The sequence below is a fragment of the Brienomyrus brachyistius genome, chromosome 9 (genome assembly GCF_023856365.1).
Source record: "Brienomyrus brachyistius isolate T26 chromosome 9, BBRACH_0.4, whole genome shotgun sequence".
NCBI classification, from domain to species: domain Eukaryota; kingdom Metazoa; phylum Chordata; class Actinopteri; order Osteoglossiformes; family Mormyridae; genus Brienomyrus; species Brienomyrus brachyistius.
In genome coordinates this window covers 18433476-18451598 of record NC_064541.1, presented here as the reverse complement: position 1 = coordinate 18451598, position 18123 = coordinate 18433476, and the positions used below count along the sequence as shown (strand labels likewise).

At 41.7% G+C, this 18123-nt stretch overlaps 2 protein-coding genes and 1 non-coding gene across 5 annotated transcripts; all 3 read left to right on the top strand.

The window, feature by feature from the left end:
* The first annotated feature begins 3800 nt into the window (after nucleotides 1–3800).
* On the top strand, nucleotides 3801–3872 carry trnae-uuc (transfer RNA glutamic acid (anticodon UUC)). The gene has a single exon. It is a non-coding gene; the product is annotated as a tRNA-Glu (tRNA).
* A 2464-nt stretch (nucleotides 3873–6336) lies between these two features.
* Nucleotides 6337–13041, top strand: tmem106ba (transmembrane protein 106Ba). The gene is made up of 8 exons (XM_049026117.1): nucleotides 6337–6477; nucleotides 7354–7556; nucleotides 8129–8192; nucleotides 9171–9330; nucleotides 10191–10331; nucleotides 10500–10549; nucleotides 10660–10713; nucleotides 10852–13041. Exons 2-8 carry the CDS (start codon nucleotides 7361–7363, stop codon nucleotides 10988–10990), a joined length of 804 nt encoding a protein of 267 aa, XP_048882074.1. The 5' UTR covers nucleotides 6337–6477; nucleotides 7354–7360; the 3' UTR covers nucleotides 10991–13041.
* Nucleotides 13042–13515: 474 nt separating this feature from the next.
* vwde (von Willebrand factor D and EGF domains) lies at nucleotides 13516–17982 on the top strand. Of its 3 annotated transcripts, none has more exons than XM_049027059.1 (8): nucleotides 13516–13713; nucleotides 13985–14201; nucleotides 15094–15158; nucleotides 15248–15482; nucleotides 15716–15811; nucleotides 16414–16518; nucleotides 16843–16938; nucleotides 17611–17982. In XM_049027059.1, the coding sequence occupies exons 3-8, from the start codon at nucleotides 15111–15113 to the stop codon at nucleotides 17718–17720; spliced, it is 690 nt and encodes a 229-aa protein (XP_048883016.1). In that variant the 5' UTR covers nucleotides 13516–13713; nucleotides 13985–14201; nucleotides 15094–15110; the 3' UTR covers nucleotides 17721–17982. The 3 variants fall into 3 exon arrangements, with proteins under 3 accessions (XP_048883016.1, XP_048883015.1, XP_048883017.1); XM_049027058.1 differs by having other exon boundaries at nucleotides 13924–14201; XM_049027060.1 differs by lacking the exon at nucleotides 13985–14201.
* The last annotated feature ends 141 nt before the right edge of the window (nucleotides 17983–18123 follow it).

Genomic DNA, 18123 nt, shown 5'->3' with positions numbered 1-18123 from the left:
GGACACACATAATGTACGTCTCCAAACGGGGACAGTGGTTCACTTCTCTTCAGTTTTTCTGCAAGTCACTTTCCGCCACATTCATGCTTAATGTCAAACGGCAAGCAGAAGCCTCGCGCCTCAAACTGCGGCCATTAGCCAAATGGCACGACAACACAGGCGCAGATCTGCCTGTTCCCTCTTCATAATTTATAAATAATTTAATAATTTATTTAAAACGCTCCGCAGGAAAAAAAATGTAGAATTCATGCTGCACAGTTTTACGGAAGAACATTATTTTTGAACATGCACTAGAGCAGCAAGCCGAAAATGAGATGTTTGGGTGTTGATATATTATCTAAAAACAAAGCAAGGTATTAAATTATAAACATGCTTTCCTACACAATTAACTTACTTTACTTTTTAGGTTTGTAATACACTGTTTTATATGCTGATGTGATTAAGTAAATCATACATGCAGACTGATAAACGCCGCTAACTCCCTCTTCTGGCACCGATGCCCATCTAGGTTGCCGCATGGGCTAGAACTGGTACCGCTATAAATAGCTGCATTGCAATGCATTTTCAGACTGGATTCTCAGAAAATGCATTTGGTAGCTACTGGCACTGTTAAACAACTCATTGTAAAAGACACGCAGAATTACAAGGATTAACCTCCAATGCTCTGAACATCTACCATGGGATTCTTTTCTGTTCCGTGGTAACACTGGCAAGCAGCGAACGCTCCTGCTCACCATTAAAGCACTACGCTTCGACGAGCAATGCGTATTTCTTCTTAATTATTTTCAGTGATGCACACGTAAATTACATGAAGATGCAATCATTTACGGGAGGCTTACAATGACTGATGCAAGAGTTATTGGGTGTTTTTGATACATTTTTGATAAATGCTTAAGGGCAAATATTTTAATATTTTGCTGTTTTAAATCAAAGCATTACAGTAGCTGTACTTTGAGGTGTCTCAGATGCTTGGATAGTTTTCAAAGATATTTTATCCCCAAGCAACACTGTAATATCGGAAGAATGCTAGAAGGCTTTTGGAAACCAGTCATCTTAATAAGCAGCTAACCAGTATGAAGAAAACTGCTTGGAAGCCATTCCTACATTCCTACAGCTAATTAGCATTAATATCCCTTAGGACATCTAACCAATTTTCCTGGCAAAAGTGCCTGATTCATTAATGCTGACAACATATTACCTGATCTGATGTATTGAATGTATCAAAATGTCATTGAACTTTGACACAATTTTCATCCAATCCGAATGTTACATCAGTGTGCAATGAAACTACTAAACAGTTACTCTAAATGTCCATATTAAAAATCTGATTATTATACAAGCCATGGAACGTGAAATTGATATGCATCAACTTGTGTCTTCTAATCCACATTGCAATAGCCTAGTGAAGCACAAATATCGTTTGGTTAAATTGTAACTGGTACGTTTAGGCAGAAGCTCACGTTTACATTCAGCAGAGCTACATGGGACTAGAAACGCCACTTCAAACACAATGTGTTCAGTTCTTTGCTTCAAATCGAGGGGTGGGGGTGCTTAGTCTTTGTTCTAGAACAAGTGATCAAGGGTGTTTTGTTGTTACTGTCAGGATAATTCAACACATTTATTCCAGAATCTCTGCTATCAGAAAGGGTGCTGAGGTTAGGAAATAGAAGACGTTCAAAATCTAGTTTACTCCGTACCTGAGAAGACGTGGGTCGATGCGAGTAACCTAAAGCATATCCCTACAGAACATATTAAATCAGGAGTATGATAAAAGACATTTTTAAAAATGACATATCATTGAAATTTTAAGGGTGATCCCTCTATCTGTCTGTTTTTCTTCAGGTGACTTTTTTTTTTTTAATTTGAGTTATTGTGAAGAAATAAGAAATATATCATGGAATATAAAAAGTTATAAAATACCACTGTTATCACATCTTATGTTACTTTGTATGGAAGTTTATGAAAAAATAATTTTCATTGGAAGTATGGCAAAAAACAACAGCTGGAATAAACTGACAGCACTGCATATCAACACTTGACTTTTAACATTTTTGATAGAAAATGCATCATAGTTTTACTGTTCATTCACTAAGTGCATATTGAATGGTCCAGCATGCCATTTTTGCAGTTATGTTCAATGAGTTTTTATATTAAAGGATCAATTAATAATGATGATAGACAGTGTGAGCTTATAGGCTACGTTGTATCATTTTTTGTCTCTCACTGTTATTAATCCAGAAAAATGCGTCATAGATTCTATTCCATTGTGCGTAGGTGTGAAGTCCAATAGCATAAAGTCGATGAAAAAAAACATTATACAATTGCAGGTTCAAGGGAATGAGCAGTGCAGTGATTAACATTGTTGCCTCACACCTCTGGTACTGGGCTTTGAATCTCATCACGACTCCATTTACACTCGCGGCCAAAATAGTGGAAACACTTACAGTTTTGAGACTGCAGAACTTAATTCCAATTGCTCCGGTTACTTAATGAATCATCCAGTGTATGATATTTGTAAACATTCTTTGATTCTTTATAAACATTTTATAAATATTTCCAATGTTCGTGGAGCAATTTTTAAAGCATAATGCTAGGTGTTTTCACAATTTTGGCCACTATATATGCACATATGTACTATATATATATATATATATATATATATATATATCCATCCATCCATTTTCCAAACTGCTTATCCTATTGGGTCGCGGGGGGTCTGGAGCCTATCCCGGAATCAATGGGCACGAGGCAGGGAACAACCCAGGACGGGGGGCCAGCCCATCGCAGGGCACACTCACACACCATTCACTCACACATGCACACCTACGGGCAATTCAGCAACTCCAATTAGCCTCAGCATGTTTTTGGACTGTGGGGGGAAACCGGAGTACCCGGAGGAAACCCCACGACGACACGGGGAGAACATGCAAACTCCGCACACATGTGACCCAGGCGGAGACTCGAACCCGGGTCCCAGAGGTGTGAGGCGACAGTGCTAACCACTGCACCACCATGCCGCCCCCTTATATATATATATATATATATGCAGCTGGCATGTTCTCCCCATGTCATTATGGGGTTTCCTCTGGGTTCTCCAGCTTCCCCCCACAGTACAAAACATGCTGAGGTAAATTGGAGTTGCAAAATTCCCTTTGTCTTTGGATGGTTTGTGAGCCCTGCAATGGGCTGGCACCCTGTCCTGAGTTATTCTCCGTTTTGCTTCCAGAAAGGCTTCTTACTGTATCTTGCTCCGTAGACCTGAAACCCTGCCTAGGACAAGCCGCTATAGAAAAGGGACGGATGACGCATGGAACACTGTGGCCAACATGAACCCAATTCTGTTAAACAAGTTAAACAGTTCCATTAATTTTACCAGTCATAAAATATTTTAAAATTTAAAAAAATTTCAGATCCTTTAACTTTTCTGATATGGTTATTGTACAACATGTTCTAACCACTATAGCAAGTACCTACTTTCTGATAATGACAATTATAGTAAAAATAATAAGTTCTATTTATGTAGCACATTTCTCCCACTCAAGAATGCTTTATAAATACATAGAAGACCTGCAGTATGTATGTTTTTTTCTAGGTTTAAAATGACTGTTCCACTATCATTTTTTTAATTTCGGTAAAATGTACAGCCATTTGGCCTTTACCAGCAGTTAAATGGTAAAATGCCGTGAGCTCGTTTTAGGCAGGGTGAGAGGCAGGGTTAATAAAAGTGCTATGATGACATGCGACATGCCCTCAAAAAGACCAAGATGATTAAATATACACTGTCAAGATCACATTCTGTGTCCCATATGGTCTAGCGGTTAGGATTCCTGGTTTTCACCCAGGCAGTCTGGGTTTGACTCCCAGTGTGGGAAAGGCAGTTCTTGATGTCTGCCGCCTTGGTGTTGATAATATCCCTGTCCTAAGGTAGCAAAAAAAAATGTTCCTGAGATGTCTGACTATCTTGTGGGCAGTGGTGGCTTAATGGTTAGGGAAAGGTTGCTGGTTTGAATCCCTGTCCAGCAAGGCACCAAGGAGGTCCCCTAAGCATGATACTGTCCCCAGGCACTGAATAATCTACCCCCTGCTATGTCACATATGGGTTAAATGCATAGGACATGTTTTGTTGTGGTGTGTCAGTAATGGCCACTGATCATGAAATTCTGAACTTTTTTTTACTATACGCTGTTAGTTCTGATCATGCGACACACATATACACTCACTACTGAGGAATATTAATGAAAAACTAAAGGCTCACAGGCTGATTCATTATTGCCTAGAAATGCAAACATTGGTTCTGTGATCTGGTTCAAATAACTGGCGAATCACAATCACTGTTCACACAGTGTTGTTTGTGCTCATAGTCCAGAACAAAGGCAGGAATCCAGAATAAAGCGTATTGTTCTGAAATGAATTCTAGTGTTGTCGCTGTAGTTCAAGGATACTGAACTCTCATTTCTGCAGATTCCAGTGAAGGTGGTCAAAATGTGGAAAAAAACCCATTTTTAATCAACTTCAGATAATAGTATTATGTTTACAGAAACACACATTCAATTTATTTCTGCAAAGTGAAGCACTTTGCCGAGGAAATTAGCTGATTATTATCTGGAGTGTTATTTTTTTGGAACAAAAGCCCACACACACACACACACACACACACACACACACACACCACAGCTCACTGGAACAACAGCAACTCCGCTCTCTGTAATTTGATGAGCTAAAACTGAAATTAATTCTCTAAAAATAAGCAGCTTGAAATTTACAAATGGTACATTCCCGAGAAGTGGGTTATTTCGGGTAATAGATAAAACTAGTAAATAAAGTGTCATCAATGTTAACAGCAATAACAACAACAACAATAATAGAGTGTGTGTGTGTGGGGGGGGGGGGGGGGGGGATTTGCATGCCCTCCATGTCTTGCTGTGGTTTTCCTGTGTGTCCTGTGTGTGATGGAGTGGCCACCCATCCAGGGTGCTTTTTACACTCACACAGGGTTTAACTGCAACCCTGTACCAGATAAGCGCTTATGGAAGACAGATGGATTATTATTATTTTATACATGCGTGTAAATGTGTGACTTAGGCTGTGTATTTGCATTTTGCTGGCATGACCTAACAACACGACTTCTCTGGATAAGATTTCCCTGAATGCGTAATTAGGTGATATAGTTTAGAACGTTATAAGCATACTTTATAAACTATTTTATTTTATTTTATTACTATGCGTTTTCCAATGTTCATCCTAATAAGAATGACTGCAGGTTAGACATTAGTAATGTTACACTGCCCTCATGGGGAGAGAAGCGACACTACAGCCTGCTTGAAAATGGTCTATAAACGAAGGGGGAAATCATTATGAATAATAATAACAATAATCATCACCATCATCATTATTATAAATAATAATAATAATAATAATAATAATAATAATAATACATGTAACAAAATAGTTTTTTTTTGTTTTTAGCAGTGTACATTTAAGGGCCCATTTAATTCAATTAAAGATTAATTACAGATCAATTGTATGAAAATTGTGCTTAAACTACATATGCAATCGAAACGTTGTAGGTTTATCTACAAGAGTGCGATTTACTGTACCTGAAAAATCTAATTATACAGTAGCAGTACACAGCACACAAGCATTTAAATATTTTATTAACTTAAAAAACAGAGTGTTGCCAGCACGAGGCTGAAGTTGGCTACTTATTCTCCGAATTCTCATTCGCAGGATCCGTGCCACCTTAAACCGAGGGTGCTATTTCGATAGGATCCTGCAGAGGGTGTGTACCTACCTACTGATAATGACAATTATGGTAATAATAACAAGCACTCTGTACGCTAAATCGAAAGCTCCAAAAATGTTTTCAGCGGCTCTGAAAATAAATTTGTTCTTTTAAATAAAATTCATTCAATTCGGAATCTTATTATTATTATTATTATTATTATTAGAAAGAAGAAGATATTTTATTATAGTCTGCACAGCATGTGCCACTGCGATCACTACTCCCAGTAAAGAAACTCTGAATACGAAACCTTTAACCTGGGCAGTTGTACTGTAGGTCTAAATGAAAACTAATGAAATTTAAAATGTACAGTGAAATATCTTCAAATAATAATAAACTATAATAATATCTGGGAAATCAAACATAGCAAATAACTCTGTTGTTTCTGAATGTAATACATTTTATTTAACAGAACAGATTAATTTCAGAGCCACGGAAAACATTTTTGGAGCATTCGGTTTAGCGTAGACAGTGCCCTCTGCAGGATCCCGTGGAAACAGCACCCGCTGTTTAAGGTGGCGCGCATCCTGCGAATAAGCGGCAGCTGACTTCAGCCTCGCGCTGCCAGCTCAGTGAGGCGCCAGGTCACGTGGTACCCAGGCGCTAGTGAGCAGCTCAGTTCGATGACAACAACAAGACCATGAGCAGAGCTAACGGGGAATAAAAGATTCACATACACATAAAAACAAACACAGGTAAGAAAGATGAAGCAAATAGGGAGAGATGGGTGTCGGCATTTAGCCGTTGTTCCCTTCCTAGCCCTGATACCGCGTCGGTAATTGCTGCTGGTGCTTTGTAGCTAACGCTAAAAACAGCTCTTGGTCAGGCCTGTTTTTCAGCCTTTTATGTGGTCTGTTTGCGGGGTTTCGAAGTACTTTTTTAGTTATTTGGAGATGGCGATGATGATGGGTTTATTAACTTCGGATTGTTAAGCGTTGTCCGTAACTACAGTAGGATGTAGCAGGTGGTGACAGGAATAGAGATGAATCCGCAGGTCAGTGATCCTGTGGTCGGCGACATTTCGCTGTTTGTGTGTATATGGTGCGTTTCATGCAGCCACTTCCCTGCTGAAGAAAATAACCAACGGGCTGCGGTTTCCCAAACATTTTTTTAAAAGATCAGATGATAATTGATCATATTTACATTCATATAAGAACACCGCATAATTAAATTTCACCATTGTAATGTCATATTGAAATGAATTCCGTTTAGCACCAGAGCTGAGATGGTTGTTTTGTCCCCCTTAATCATTATAAGCTGTCTTCTCTGTAAAATGTTCTCCCTGTAGGATCCGTAATGTGCGGCTGGTGGTAATCTTATATAACTTTGCAATTTCTGGTTATATAACTAGCTGTTTCTGCGGTATAGGGTATACGTGGGGTAGATACCTGTATTTCTGCCCGAGATGCAATGGCAAAACAAATGGAGAACTGCCCGTCCTAATGTCACATTTCATCGCGGTGGTTGAGAAACGTTTCTTGTGCAATACAGCGGAAATGTCATTATTAAACTGAATTAAAATGGATTTTTTTTAAAAACCGAAGCTTAAGAACCACATTTCTCATCATCAGCCGCGATATGGGGAAGTCTTTCTCCCACCTCCCGAAGCATAAAAATGAATCTTGCGACAGCCTCACGTCCGCGCCGGAATACGCCGACTCGCAGAGCGACGATGGCAAGGGCGGGGACGTGTCCCAATTCCCCTACGTGGAGTTTACAGGCCGGGACAGTGTCACCTGCCCCACGTGCCAGGGGACCGGGAGGATCCCCCGAGGTAAAGGACCTCACTGACAAGCATTCTGTAATGATGTATGATATATTTATAATGCATCTCACCTGAGGATTGTGCAGTCCGCTTGTGTGAATCATATACAGAGCTCCGATAGCACTTAATACAGTGTGATCAGACAAAGAATTTGGACAAGAGGTGTGTGTAGTAGTTACTGATGGGCACGGTTTTATGAAAACAGGCTGGACACAAGTGAGCATTGTTCCAGTATAAAAACAGTGTGCATGCAGATGTGAAGCCCAGAGCTACATTTGAATAGTCAGAGGTGTCCTGGTGACTCAGTGGGCCAAAATGCCTCTAAGGTTGCAGTGTACAGTGTTTCGCCACAGTGAACCAGTGCAGCTATGTAGTCTTTCGCTGACGAGTCTTTTCTAAATAATTATGTTTAGTTGGTTCGTGTGCAGTGTGATGATTCATTTTTTTAGTCAAGGGCTTGGTGTTTTCATTGGCCAAAAAAAATAATTGTAAGATGCAGAGCTGTTTGGTTTGTAGCTTATTACATTCCAGCAGCATAATTACACGCCATCAACTCTTTAATCAAAATATTTCTCACACAGGCCAAGAAAATCAGCTTGTGGCCTTGATTCCATACAGTGACCAAAGGCTGAGGCCTAGGAGAACGTAAGTTCAAAGAATACTGATACTTAGAATTGACCACGGGTGTGTGATTTTTCCACGGGAATTGGTTCCATTTACCTACACCATCATTCTCTCCATGGGGCACACAGAGAGACACAGGTGAGAGCAAGCTTGGGGGGACACATGGCAGGGACAGCCAGCGTACAGCACCCTTGGAGCTGGGGGTTAATGGGCCACAGACGTGCGACTTTTCTGCTGAGGCAGTGTGGCTCCGTGAGCTAAACTTCTGTCCCTATGCTTGGAAGGTTGCTGGTTTGAGTCCACGCCCTGGTCCTTAACACCCAGCTGCAGGAGCGCTGCACGCAGGCTGATCCTTTGCTGCAAGCCTCAGGCCCAGGGCAGCCGGCGTGTGAGGGCCGGGACACACTCGCTCATTCTCACTCTGTTTCTCGCTCTCTCTCTTACACGTACCAACGGGCAGCACACACCACAGAAACCATGCTTTTAATAAAGATGAAAGAGAGAACTTTCGACTTTCAGAAGTGTGGTTGCATTTCACGATGCTGACAATGCCCCCCCGCCACAAGTGCAGCAAGTCGTTTGCATGTAAGGGTGGAAACACCAGCAGTCTGTCAAAACATCTAGCGAAAGTCCGTCACATTTATATGAGAATTGCACAGTTTTGCATACCAAGCTGGTATATCATCTGTCTTTGCCTTGAGGATGTTATGTATGCTAGTGGCCTGGAACCCACACATGCAGGAAAAAAAATGATACTAATATGGTTTAATGATTAAAAGTAACCATTACAGGTGCGTTCATGAAGTCAGTGTGAAATGGTCAGAGCATCATGTGTCGTTCTGAAATTCACAGTTTCAGTTTCGGATCACTCTGTAAAATTACCATAAAAGCAAGTCCCCAGGTCTGATTTGGGGGTCCCTGGTTTAAGATAAAAACAGCTGTATATCCTTTAGGAAGTGGGTGCCCTCCCCCTGGGTGACGGCTCTTTGCTTCCCGCAGGAAGCTGTACGTGACGGTGTCGGTCAGCGTGTGCCTGCTGCTCTCCGCTCTCGCCGTCTTCTTCCTGTTTCCTCGCACCATCGATGTCACCTACGTGGGCGTGAAGTCTGCTCTCGTCACGTACAACCAGACCAGGCGGACTGTCTATATCAACATCACGGTAAGCCTGTCTGCCTTACTGCCTTACTCTCTGAGAGAGAGAGAGAGAGAGAGAGAGAGAGAGAGAGAGAGAGAGAGAGAGAGAGAGAGAGTGAACGATGTGTCTGTGTGTGTGAGAGAGAGAGAGAGAGAGAGAGAGAGAGAGAGAGAGAGAGAGAGAGAGTGAACGAGGTGTGTGTGTGTGTGCCCTGCAATGGGCTGGCACCCCACCCTGGGTAATTCCCTGCCAGGTGCCCACCCTGGGTAATTCCCTGCCAGTAGCTTTGGCAATTGGACCCCCGCAACCCTGAGTATGAGAAGTGGGTAAAGAAAATGTGTGAATGGATGGATGTTGTTCTTAATAATAAAAATAGTAATAATAATAAATGATGATAATTTATTATTGATTTTGATTTGATTTGATTTGATGAAACCCTTTATTGCTGTTGCAATATACCATGTCACTAGTCACAAGTACCAGCGAAAAAACTGGCCATCAACCCGACCATACATATACACAAACATCACAGTAGGGGGTAGACCGGTCGGGAGACAGGGGAAGAGAGAAGAAAAGAAACAGAATAACATGAGGAGAGAGGAGGAGAATAATTGTGTGTGCCTCTGGGGGCTAGAACTGCTTTCTTATCCCTACAATAATCAACCATTAATAATTGTATGTTGACCTTTATGTTTTATTCTAGAAACCAATGCAGTGACCCGTACAGTGTGTTATATACAGTTGACAGAGTGTTTCTGATCGCTAGATTGAGGATTTTTTGTTGTTCCTTTTTGTGGTGTAGTTTGATCTCTGTCCATTAAAATGCTTAGTTTTTGACCGTGTGGTCTTCGACGTCAACCTTTGACCCCCGTTCTCCTGCACAGAATATGCTGAACATCACCAACAACAACTACTACTCAGTGGAGGTTGCCAACATCACTGCCCAAGTGCAGTTCTCGAAGACTGTCATCGGTAAGACCCGCATCAACAACGTCACGTCCATCGGGCCCCTGGAAATGCGTCAGGTGAGGGTTCACTCCGGCCGATAGTTCCCTGTTCCGCCGTTCGAAGATGTGATAGAACCGGATTCTGCCACAGTAATGGGCTGACATGCTAGTCGTTATTTATGCTCCTACTTGGATGCAAGAATCTTGGAGGGTAGAAGCATGTTTTATGTCGTATTTATTTTTCAGATCGACTATATGGTCCCAACCATTATAGCAGATGAGATGAGCTACATGTAGTAAGTATCAGCCTGAGAGCTCATTAGATTTTCTAAAAGTGTATGCAAGTGTCACAGTCTCCTTAAGTCCCCACCAAGCTGACCGGTGTCTTCTTTGCATTTCCTTGCAGTGATTACTGCACACTGCAGACCATTAAAGTCCACAATATCGTGGTTATGATGCAGTAAGTACATCGTGCCACCGCTGCCTTCCGCTCCTTCTGTCCGCTGTTCTCCTCGCCAGACACTTTTCATTCCTTTGCTTTACGAGAACATGGAGTGGCGTTAAGATAGATGTGTAATGCACTCTACCTGCTTTCCAGGGTGACAGTTACCACGACATACTTTGGGCACGCAGAGCAGGTGTCTCAGGAGGTGTACCAGTATGTGGACTGCGGCGGGAACACCACCTCGCTGCACGGGAACTTCAAGGCGTCCAGCTACCTCCCCCCCCCTGAATAGCCCCTGCCCCCACCCCCCCATTGTTATCTTGTTAACTTGAAGGTACACTGTGTTCTTTTTCCCCTTTGTCCACTAACCGTTACAAGAAAACTTGTAAAATATGTAATCATGATATTTCTGTGCACATGTTTTATAAGTAACAACAATGTAGACTGTGCTGTGATAGAATTAGCTATTCAAAAAGTTTTGTGACAGAAAATGGGTGCAAATGTAGAGAGTTTTCTTACCTTTAAAACAAGCTGTTTAGACTAACATGGAAGACGCAGTCATACATTTATGGCATAGGGCACAGCTTGTTGTATAGTGCTGCTGAATGACACTGTGCAGTGCAAAAATGAGTCCTTGGCAGTTCTGAGTTCCTGTGGTTGAAACTGGAATGACATTTTAAGTACAGCTATCAGCATAATACTTGATTTAACTTTTAATCTCTCATGCATGAGGTTGTATGACTGGAACATATAATGTGTAAAGCATCCACTAGGTGGAGCACTTGGGTCACTCGTGTCCCTAGTTCCAAGGTGGTGGGAAGTCGCGGTGAAAGTTCAGCTGTACGTCTCAGCCAGGTTGACTCTGTAGCTTGTTGCTCCATAGTAGAGCTTTCATCTGCGGCTGACCTGGTGGAATCACACTCCCTGTGTCCCTAGAACTCTTCACTTTGTTTTGAAGGTACTATTGAGAAGTGAACCACTTGGTAATTGACTGGACTTCCTTATTGTAGTTGCTTCTTTGTAAAACCAGGACTTCCTGTCAGATTGACCGGACAGTTTCGGGATGTTGCTGTTTCTGGTGCAGTGAGACAACCTCTTCCTCCTCCTACTTGCTAACATGAATTTTAATCTTCATTAGTTATAAAACATCGTTTTTTTATGCCACGTTAAGATGAGTTTAAGAAAATCTCAGTTGGATGAAGTATTTGCATTAAAGGCGTCTGCCGTCTGTTCTCATGTCGCCTTCCCCAGTCCCACCTGTGAACTGGCCGGTCAGCCCCAGTGTGGCCCTCCTGATCCCCTTACGGAGAGTCATGTTGCAGGGCTCTGGGGCAGTACTGAACATGTCCTGCCAGTTGATCCTCTAATTTGTCCAGCAGTTTGCACCTGGAAGGTGGAATTTCGCCCCTTCCCCCTTGAGCAGAGCAGTGGATGGGACGGGTTCAGCTGTGAATAGGCAGGGCTGTTGTCTTTTCTGCTCGAGGGCTGTTCAGATGTAGTTTAAGCTCCGGCACTTGTTATATTTTGCACATAATTCATTGTTTTTTATTTAAGAAATATTTATGTTGAAAGCTATATGAACTGATTTTCCTGCTGTCATGTATACCTGTATCTGACACACATAGGAGACTCATTTTGCCATTCATTTTAGATCTTAATATTTTGGTACTTCTTTCTTTAAGCAAAATAAACATGATCCCCCTACTTTCCATGAAGGTGTCGGCTTAGAAATTAGAAATGATCGAAATAGTAAATGAGGTGCGACCTACTGTATGCTTATTTTTCGAAGCTTTTATGTTGGTTGAGAGGCATATAAAAAATATATCATTGAAAGTTATTGTGTTCGGGATTGTGCTTGTCATTGGCTGTGTATGCTCATGTGACCCACAGTCCTGCCTAACAGCTGCCATGTTCTGTGGTAAATCATTGGTACAGTATGGTAGCTTTCTGCCAGTCTGAGAAAGTAAGATACCACTTCATGGTTTTATGTGGGGCAACGGCTGTTTTTTTCTAAAAACAATTTTTTCTAAATTGATATCTGATATTTGTATATACATCAGCCATAAAAGTCAAATGTTCCAGGTGCCCACTGGGTCTCAGACATGGTCTAGTGTGTGTGTGTGTGTGTGTGTGTGTGTGTGTGTGTGTGTGTGTGTGTGTGTGTGTGTGTGTGTGTGTGTGTGTGTGTGTGTGTGTGTGTGTGGGGGGGGGGATTTCAGACAGACATCCACTCTGTTAGGCATGATTGATATGTGTCATATAAAACGCTTCTAAGCTACAGGTCATTTAAGATGTGTGTTTTGTGTACATTATTTTATGCTAATAAAGTAACTATTCCCTTAATTTGATTTGGTTAATTGTGTGTATATGGAAATATTAAAGTTTCTTAGAATGAATAAACGAATGTATCATCAAAAAGTGCACAACATTAAGTTTCGTCCGATTTTACATATATATATATTTTTTGCTCAGTTGTGTGTGTGTTTGGTAGCTGGTTAATCGCAATTACGCAGAACCATTAAAAAGCAGATTTTTTTAGGTGAGGGTGAAGTCAGTTGTGGTGTTATGTTAGTTTTGTGTGTTTTGTGAACCACAGGTTTATAGTTTGCTAATAGTTTTCAGCGTTATACCTCTGAGAATAAAAATTCACTCTGTATGTTTTACATGTGTATTTATGTGAGGAATACATATATACTAACAAAATTTTGCTTTAAAAAACATAGTATGCACACTGAAATGAACTTTCTAAGACATTTTTAGATGTCTGGTAAATGTGTCCTTGCAAAAGTAGGATACAGGGAAAAAACTGACAGCGGAGAGAATATAATGTTTCAGGGTAAGACCCTCCAAGTTCTGGACATTTTAAAAAAATTCTAAATCCTGCCTTGAGCCTCATTCAATGCGAACTCCTCAAATTATTCAGACTGTTTGTAGCTGCATTCACAAGACTGTCATATGAATTACAAGCTAAAATGGTGAATACAGATTGAAGGAACATTATGTGACCTTTCAGCGGTAAGCATTTGTGCGCTAAGCTAATGCATGGTTTAGCCAGTGCTATTTATTGAATTGCGGTGGGTTAGTGCAGTAATTTTACAGCATCGTATGGTTTTTTTTGTTTCGGGCGATCGTGGCCTCTCGAGTGGTCTGGATGTGTGTTACCTGTTTGCGTGTGAATGTCCGGGAATCTCTTAAGAAGACCAGAATGCACATCTGTTTTTGCAGTGAAATTCCAGGCCACTTCCTCCGTGAAAGTGCGGATGGATTGATTTCGTTCTTCGCGCAGGATCGGGACCCACTGCGTATTGTGGCAAATAATAAATCATCGTGGGAAGACTGTGCTTCCAGACGACCGAAGGACCGAAGTTTTTTTCGATCCTCTGGAGAAAAAAACTGCCAAACTTCAAACTAAGTTTTCCATATTTTATGTTGGTGTGTCTGTGTTTTTAACGCTGTAATGACCCGGACAAGGCATGTGGATGGATAAAAATTATGCTTTCGGGGTTTGTATTCAGGCTTAGTTTCACTTTTTTAACAAGCTTGTTCTCCGCTACTTTTTTTCTGTAATTCGCAAAACTATTGAAAATATTGTATTTTATGCTAGCCAGACTAAAACTGTTGCACATGTGTTTGGCTCGACCAAAAATATATTTCATCTACATTCTGTGACACATGAATTCTTATCAATTTAAGTAATTTATTTATTTTGATATAAAAAGTGGTACGTTAGAGCAGAATTGAACTCTATGGGTTGTAGGCGACCCTGCTAAAAATGTTGAGTTGTATTTTCCACAGAGTGTCTGTTGATCCAGATTACATCTGCTAGAGTCATTTCCCCACATGTGGTAAAAATCGCATAAACTTGATCTATGAGTTGAGGGGGAGTCTGGCTATGATTGCATTACCATACAGCCCATGCTCGACTCTTCGAAATTGTGGCTTCCTGGGGAATTCAACAATTTGCATTTTAAGTGTATTTTTAAAATTAGTTTATTACTGTGCTGTATTGAGGAAATAAGATATTTTGAAATCTCTCAGCTTTTCGCTTTTGGTACCAGAGGAAGTTGACATCTGTAGTTTTTTAGTGCATAATGTTAGCCCTTTAAAACATGTGCTCCTCAAACGCTTTAGTAAAAAACACAACGAAAGAGTAAAAACCACCGATTTTTTTAAACTGCACTGGTGAATTTCCGCTTGTTGTCGCTGGATTTGTTTGCACAAGTGATCTTAAGAGTCATTTGTGTAACATTTCACGCCACTGACGTGCAATTCTTTTCTGCTGTCAAAAACCAGCTTTGTAAATAAAAGGACTGTTTTCCTCCAGACTTAATGGAAGTCGTCCCCCACCCGCTCCCCCCACATTAACCAAGCACCATTTTCTTACTGGACTTACAGGGATTGTTTTACATCCAATGCAGTCTACGGATCCGTCATGTGTCACCAGCAGGGGGTGCTCAAGGGTAGGTAGTATCAGCAGCAGTGCTGTGAGTGGAACGCGAGCCTCCTTCATCAACCTAATCCAGTTCCCCTTGTCTGCACTCTGGAGAAGATGGGGCTGCTGTGCTGCTCTCCCTCACTGGTGAAGACAATGCTTGCAGTGGCTTCCTTGATCCTGCTGGCGAAGCTCTGCGAGGGCCGGTCGGATGTGTCCCGTGGCGTCGCGATTCCTTTCGTGTTTGACCCCAAAGCCACATGTGAACCACCTTGTAAACATGCAGGCATCTGTATCCGAAACAACACCTGCTTCTGCTCCAAGGGCTACGAGGGAGAAGTCTGCCAGTATGGTGATGATAAACTTTTAACTTCACTGATTCTTTCTATTTCTCAAATATATTGCGTAGCTTTTTCATTCTGGACTAAACAGTATAATATGACTTTTTAATTTTGGTTTTGTGGAATAAATTGATCTGATGCTGTAAAATTGACAGCCCAAATGCTTCTTTGTGTGATAACAAAAAAGGGAAGTAGTTGTAACTGGAAATGTTTATAGCTAACTGGTAAATCTTGATGGTTACAGCTACCTGTGACCCCAAATGTAAGAATGGGGGGGAATGTCTTCGTCCTGGGAAATGCAGATGTCCTCCGGGATTTGGGGGGAAATACTGTCATAAAGGTAATTATGCAGATATGTGTGCTTGCTGTTAAGTTCCGGCTTCTACGTTTTGGTTCCATGTCTTGTCTTGTTGATACTTCATTTAATGAACAAACTGAAAAAGCATATCTGCATGTTATCCATCTCCTGTATTACCAAACAGTATTGTGCACCACTAAAGTATGAATGTATACGTTGGGTGCTTCACTGTTTGAGTGGATTCTAGAGAACTGTGCAGTGTTCCAGTACATCCAGTGTCAAGATATGGGGGGCAGAATGTATGTGTAGTGTGGGTTTGGAGATGCTTGGATGAATGTGTGTGTGTGTGTGTGTTATTGGGGATGGATGTAGGTGTGTGTGACGTAGTATCTCTGCATGCGGGGGTCAGTGTGTCTGGCTGTGATTGAACAGTAACCGGTTTAAATGGATTTGACCAGCTAGGCCCTTGGGCACGACAGTTAACACCAACTACTCTAGCTGACTGACCTTCTCAGTTGTACATTACCTTGGATAAAAAGCATTTGCTTTTTATGTACTATGTGTGCGGCACTTTGTGCCTGCTGCATAAGCTGCTGATGGATTGGAGAGCTTGTGGCCTGACTGCATTTCTGGGTTTGACACAGTGGTGTGCGACGGAGGCTGCTGGAACGGGGGGGAGTGCATTGCGGAGAACTGGGTGGTGAAATGCCTCTGTCCCTCCAGCTGGACGGGCTCCAAATGCCAGGAAGGTCTGTTCACTGTACAGAAGCCGCAAGTTACAGATTTCCTTACCCACCTTCCATACATGCACATTATGATTGCAGCTGGTTTACATGAAGTTTTGTTTGCGGTTAATCTGCTGCGCGTTAATGCTAATGGACGGTTACTTCAACCTGGAGTAGATGAGTGGCTGTATATCTCGCTGAACAATTTCTTATATTCCATTAAACTGTGTACATAAGAATTTTAACCCATGGTTCAGCTAATGACTCACTATGCCACCTGCATCCTGCATCCTCAGTAGGCTGATTATACCAAGTCATGCACCTTTTGTTTATCTTTTTTCACTCCAGCGATATGTCCCCAGGGATGCCAGAACGGGGGCAGCTGTGTGGCCCCAGGCATCTGTAGCTGCCCCGAGGGCTGGCTTGGAGGAGCCTGCCATGTTGGTGAGTCAGCCCCCCATGGAAAACGCGCCGGTCTGTGCAGGGAATGCTGGGAGAATTGGACCTGTATCAACCATTATCAGATGGATTACTGCTAACCACAGACTTAGAGCCCTAGAGCTGTGCGATACTGTGAGCTGGGAGGATAAAGGGGTACAGCAACAAGCTCTGTCACTGCAGTTCTGCTGCATAGACTTAGACTCTTCTGCAGTATTTATCTGCCTTGTGCAGTCATCAGGAGTCACCTGCCTGTGCTCATCCAAAAAGCAAAGGATCGTTCAGGTTTCTATTGAGAAGATATTTATCCCTCGGCAGTCAGGCTGAATGACTTAGGGTAGCTGGAAAAGTCCAGCTTCTGAGATCAGTGAGTTTCACAAGGACTGTTCATTACAAGCTCATACGTTCAGTACAGTGAGATTCTAAAGTCATTGCTGATGCAGGTTATTTTTGTTACTCACATATTTTAAGCACTGCTGTTTAGCAAATGCTCTGAAATGGAGTGTAGGCTGACTGAAGAGCAGATGATGCTAAAATCACTTTATAAACACGTGAGTGTGATGTGATGGAATCCAGATGTGGCTGTAACCCCTCGGACGTCTGACACTGCCCAGCTGTATGCAATTTAAACCATTAAAAACCCTGTCTCCACCCCCCTCCCCACTTCTCCTTCCTCAGCTGTGTGTAAACGGCCGTGTTTAAATGGCGGGAAGTGCATCTCCCCAAGCGTGTGCAGATGCCGTGTCCCTTTCTCTGGGCCGCAGTGTGAAGTGAGGAAAATGTTTTAACTCTGGAACCGGACAAGACCATGGAGACAATACTGACCTATATCATATATCCCTGTGTAAACCTGATTGTTTTTATAGTCATAAATCATGGTGCTTTTGAGAAATCCTTGAATTTGTAATTTTTTTTTTTTGAAACACTGAAATAAACGTAAAGAAATGTTAGTCAGAGACAGACCTGTGAGGATTGAACAGAAAATGGAAATTCTCTGGAACGATTGTTTCATCATACTGTTAATACCAAATAAAATTTGTTTACTTAAAACTGCTTACATAATTTTTTTTCCCTGTTACTCTCATAGTTATCAAAACTATTAATCCAAAATTTTAATATCTGAGCAACTTTGTGCCAATACAACAAAAAAGACTAAGGCTCCATATTTCAGCTCATGGTACTGTGACCTTT

Coding starts and splice junctions, on each gene's coding strand:
- vwde (XM_049027060.1), top strand. CDS start 15,111: ATGCAGTCTACGGATCCGTCATGTGTCACCAGCAGGGGGTGCTCAAGG. Junction 15,159..15,247: donor CCAGCAGGGGGTGCTCAAGG/GTAGGTAGTATC, acceptor ACTCTGGAGAAG/ATGGGGCTGCTGTGCTGCTC. Junction 15,483..15,715: donor GGGAGAAGTCTGCCAGTATG/GTGATGATAAAC, acceptor TGATGGTTACAG/CTACCTGTGACCCCAAATGT.
- tmem106ba (XM_049026117.1), top strand. CDS start 7,361: ATGGGGAAGTCTTTCTCCCACCTCCCGAAGCATAAAAATGAATCTTGC. Junction 8,193..9,170: donor AGGCTGAGGCCTAGGAGAAC/GTAAGTTCAAAG, acceptor TGCTTCCCGCAG/GAAGCTGTACGTGACGGTGT. Junction 9,331..10,190: donor CTGTCTATATCAACATCACG/GTAAGCCTGTCT, acceptor TCTCCTGCACAG/AATATGCTGAACATCACCAA.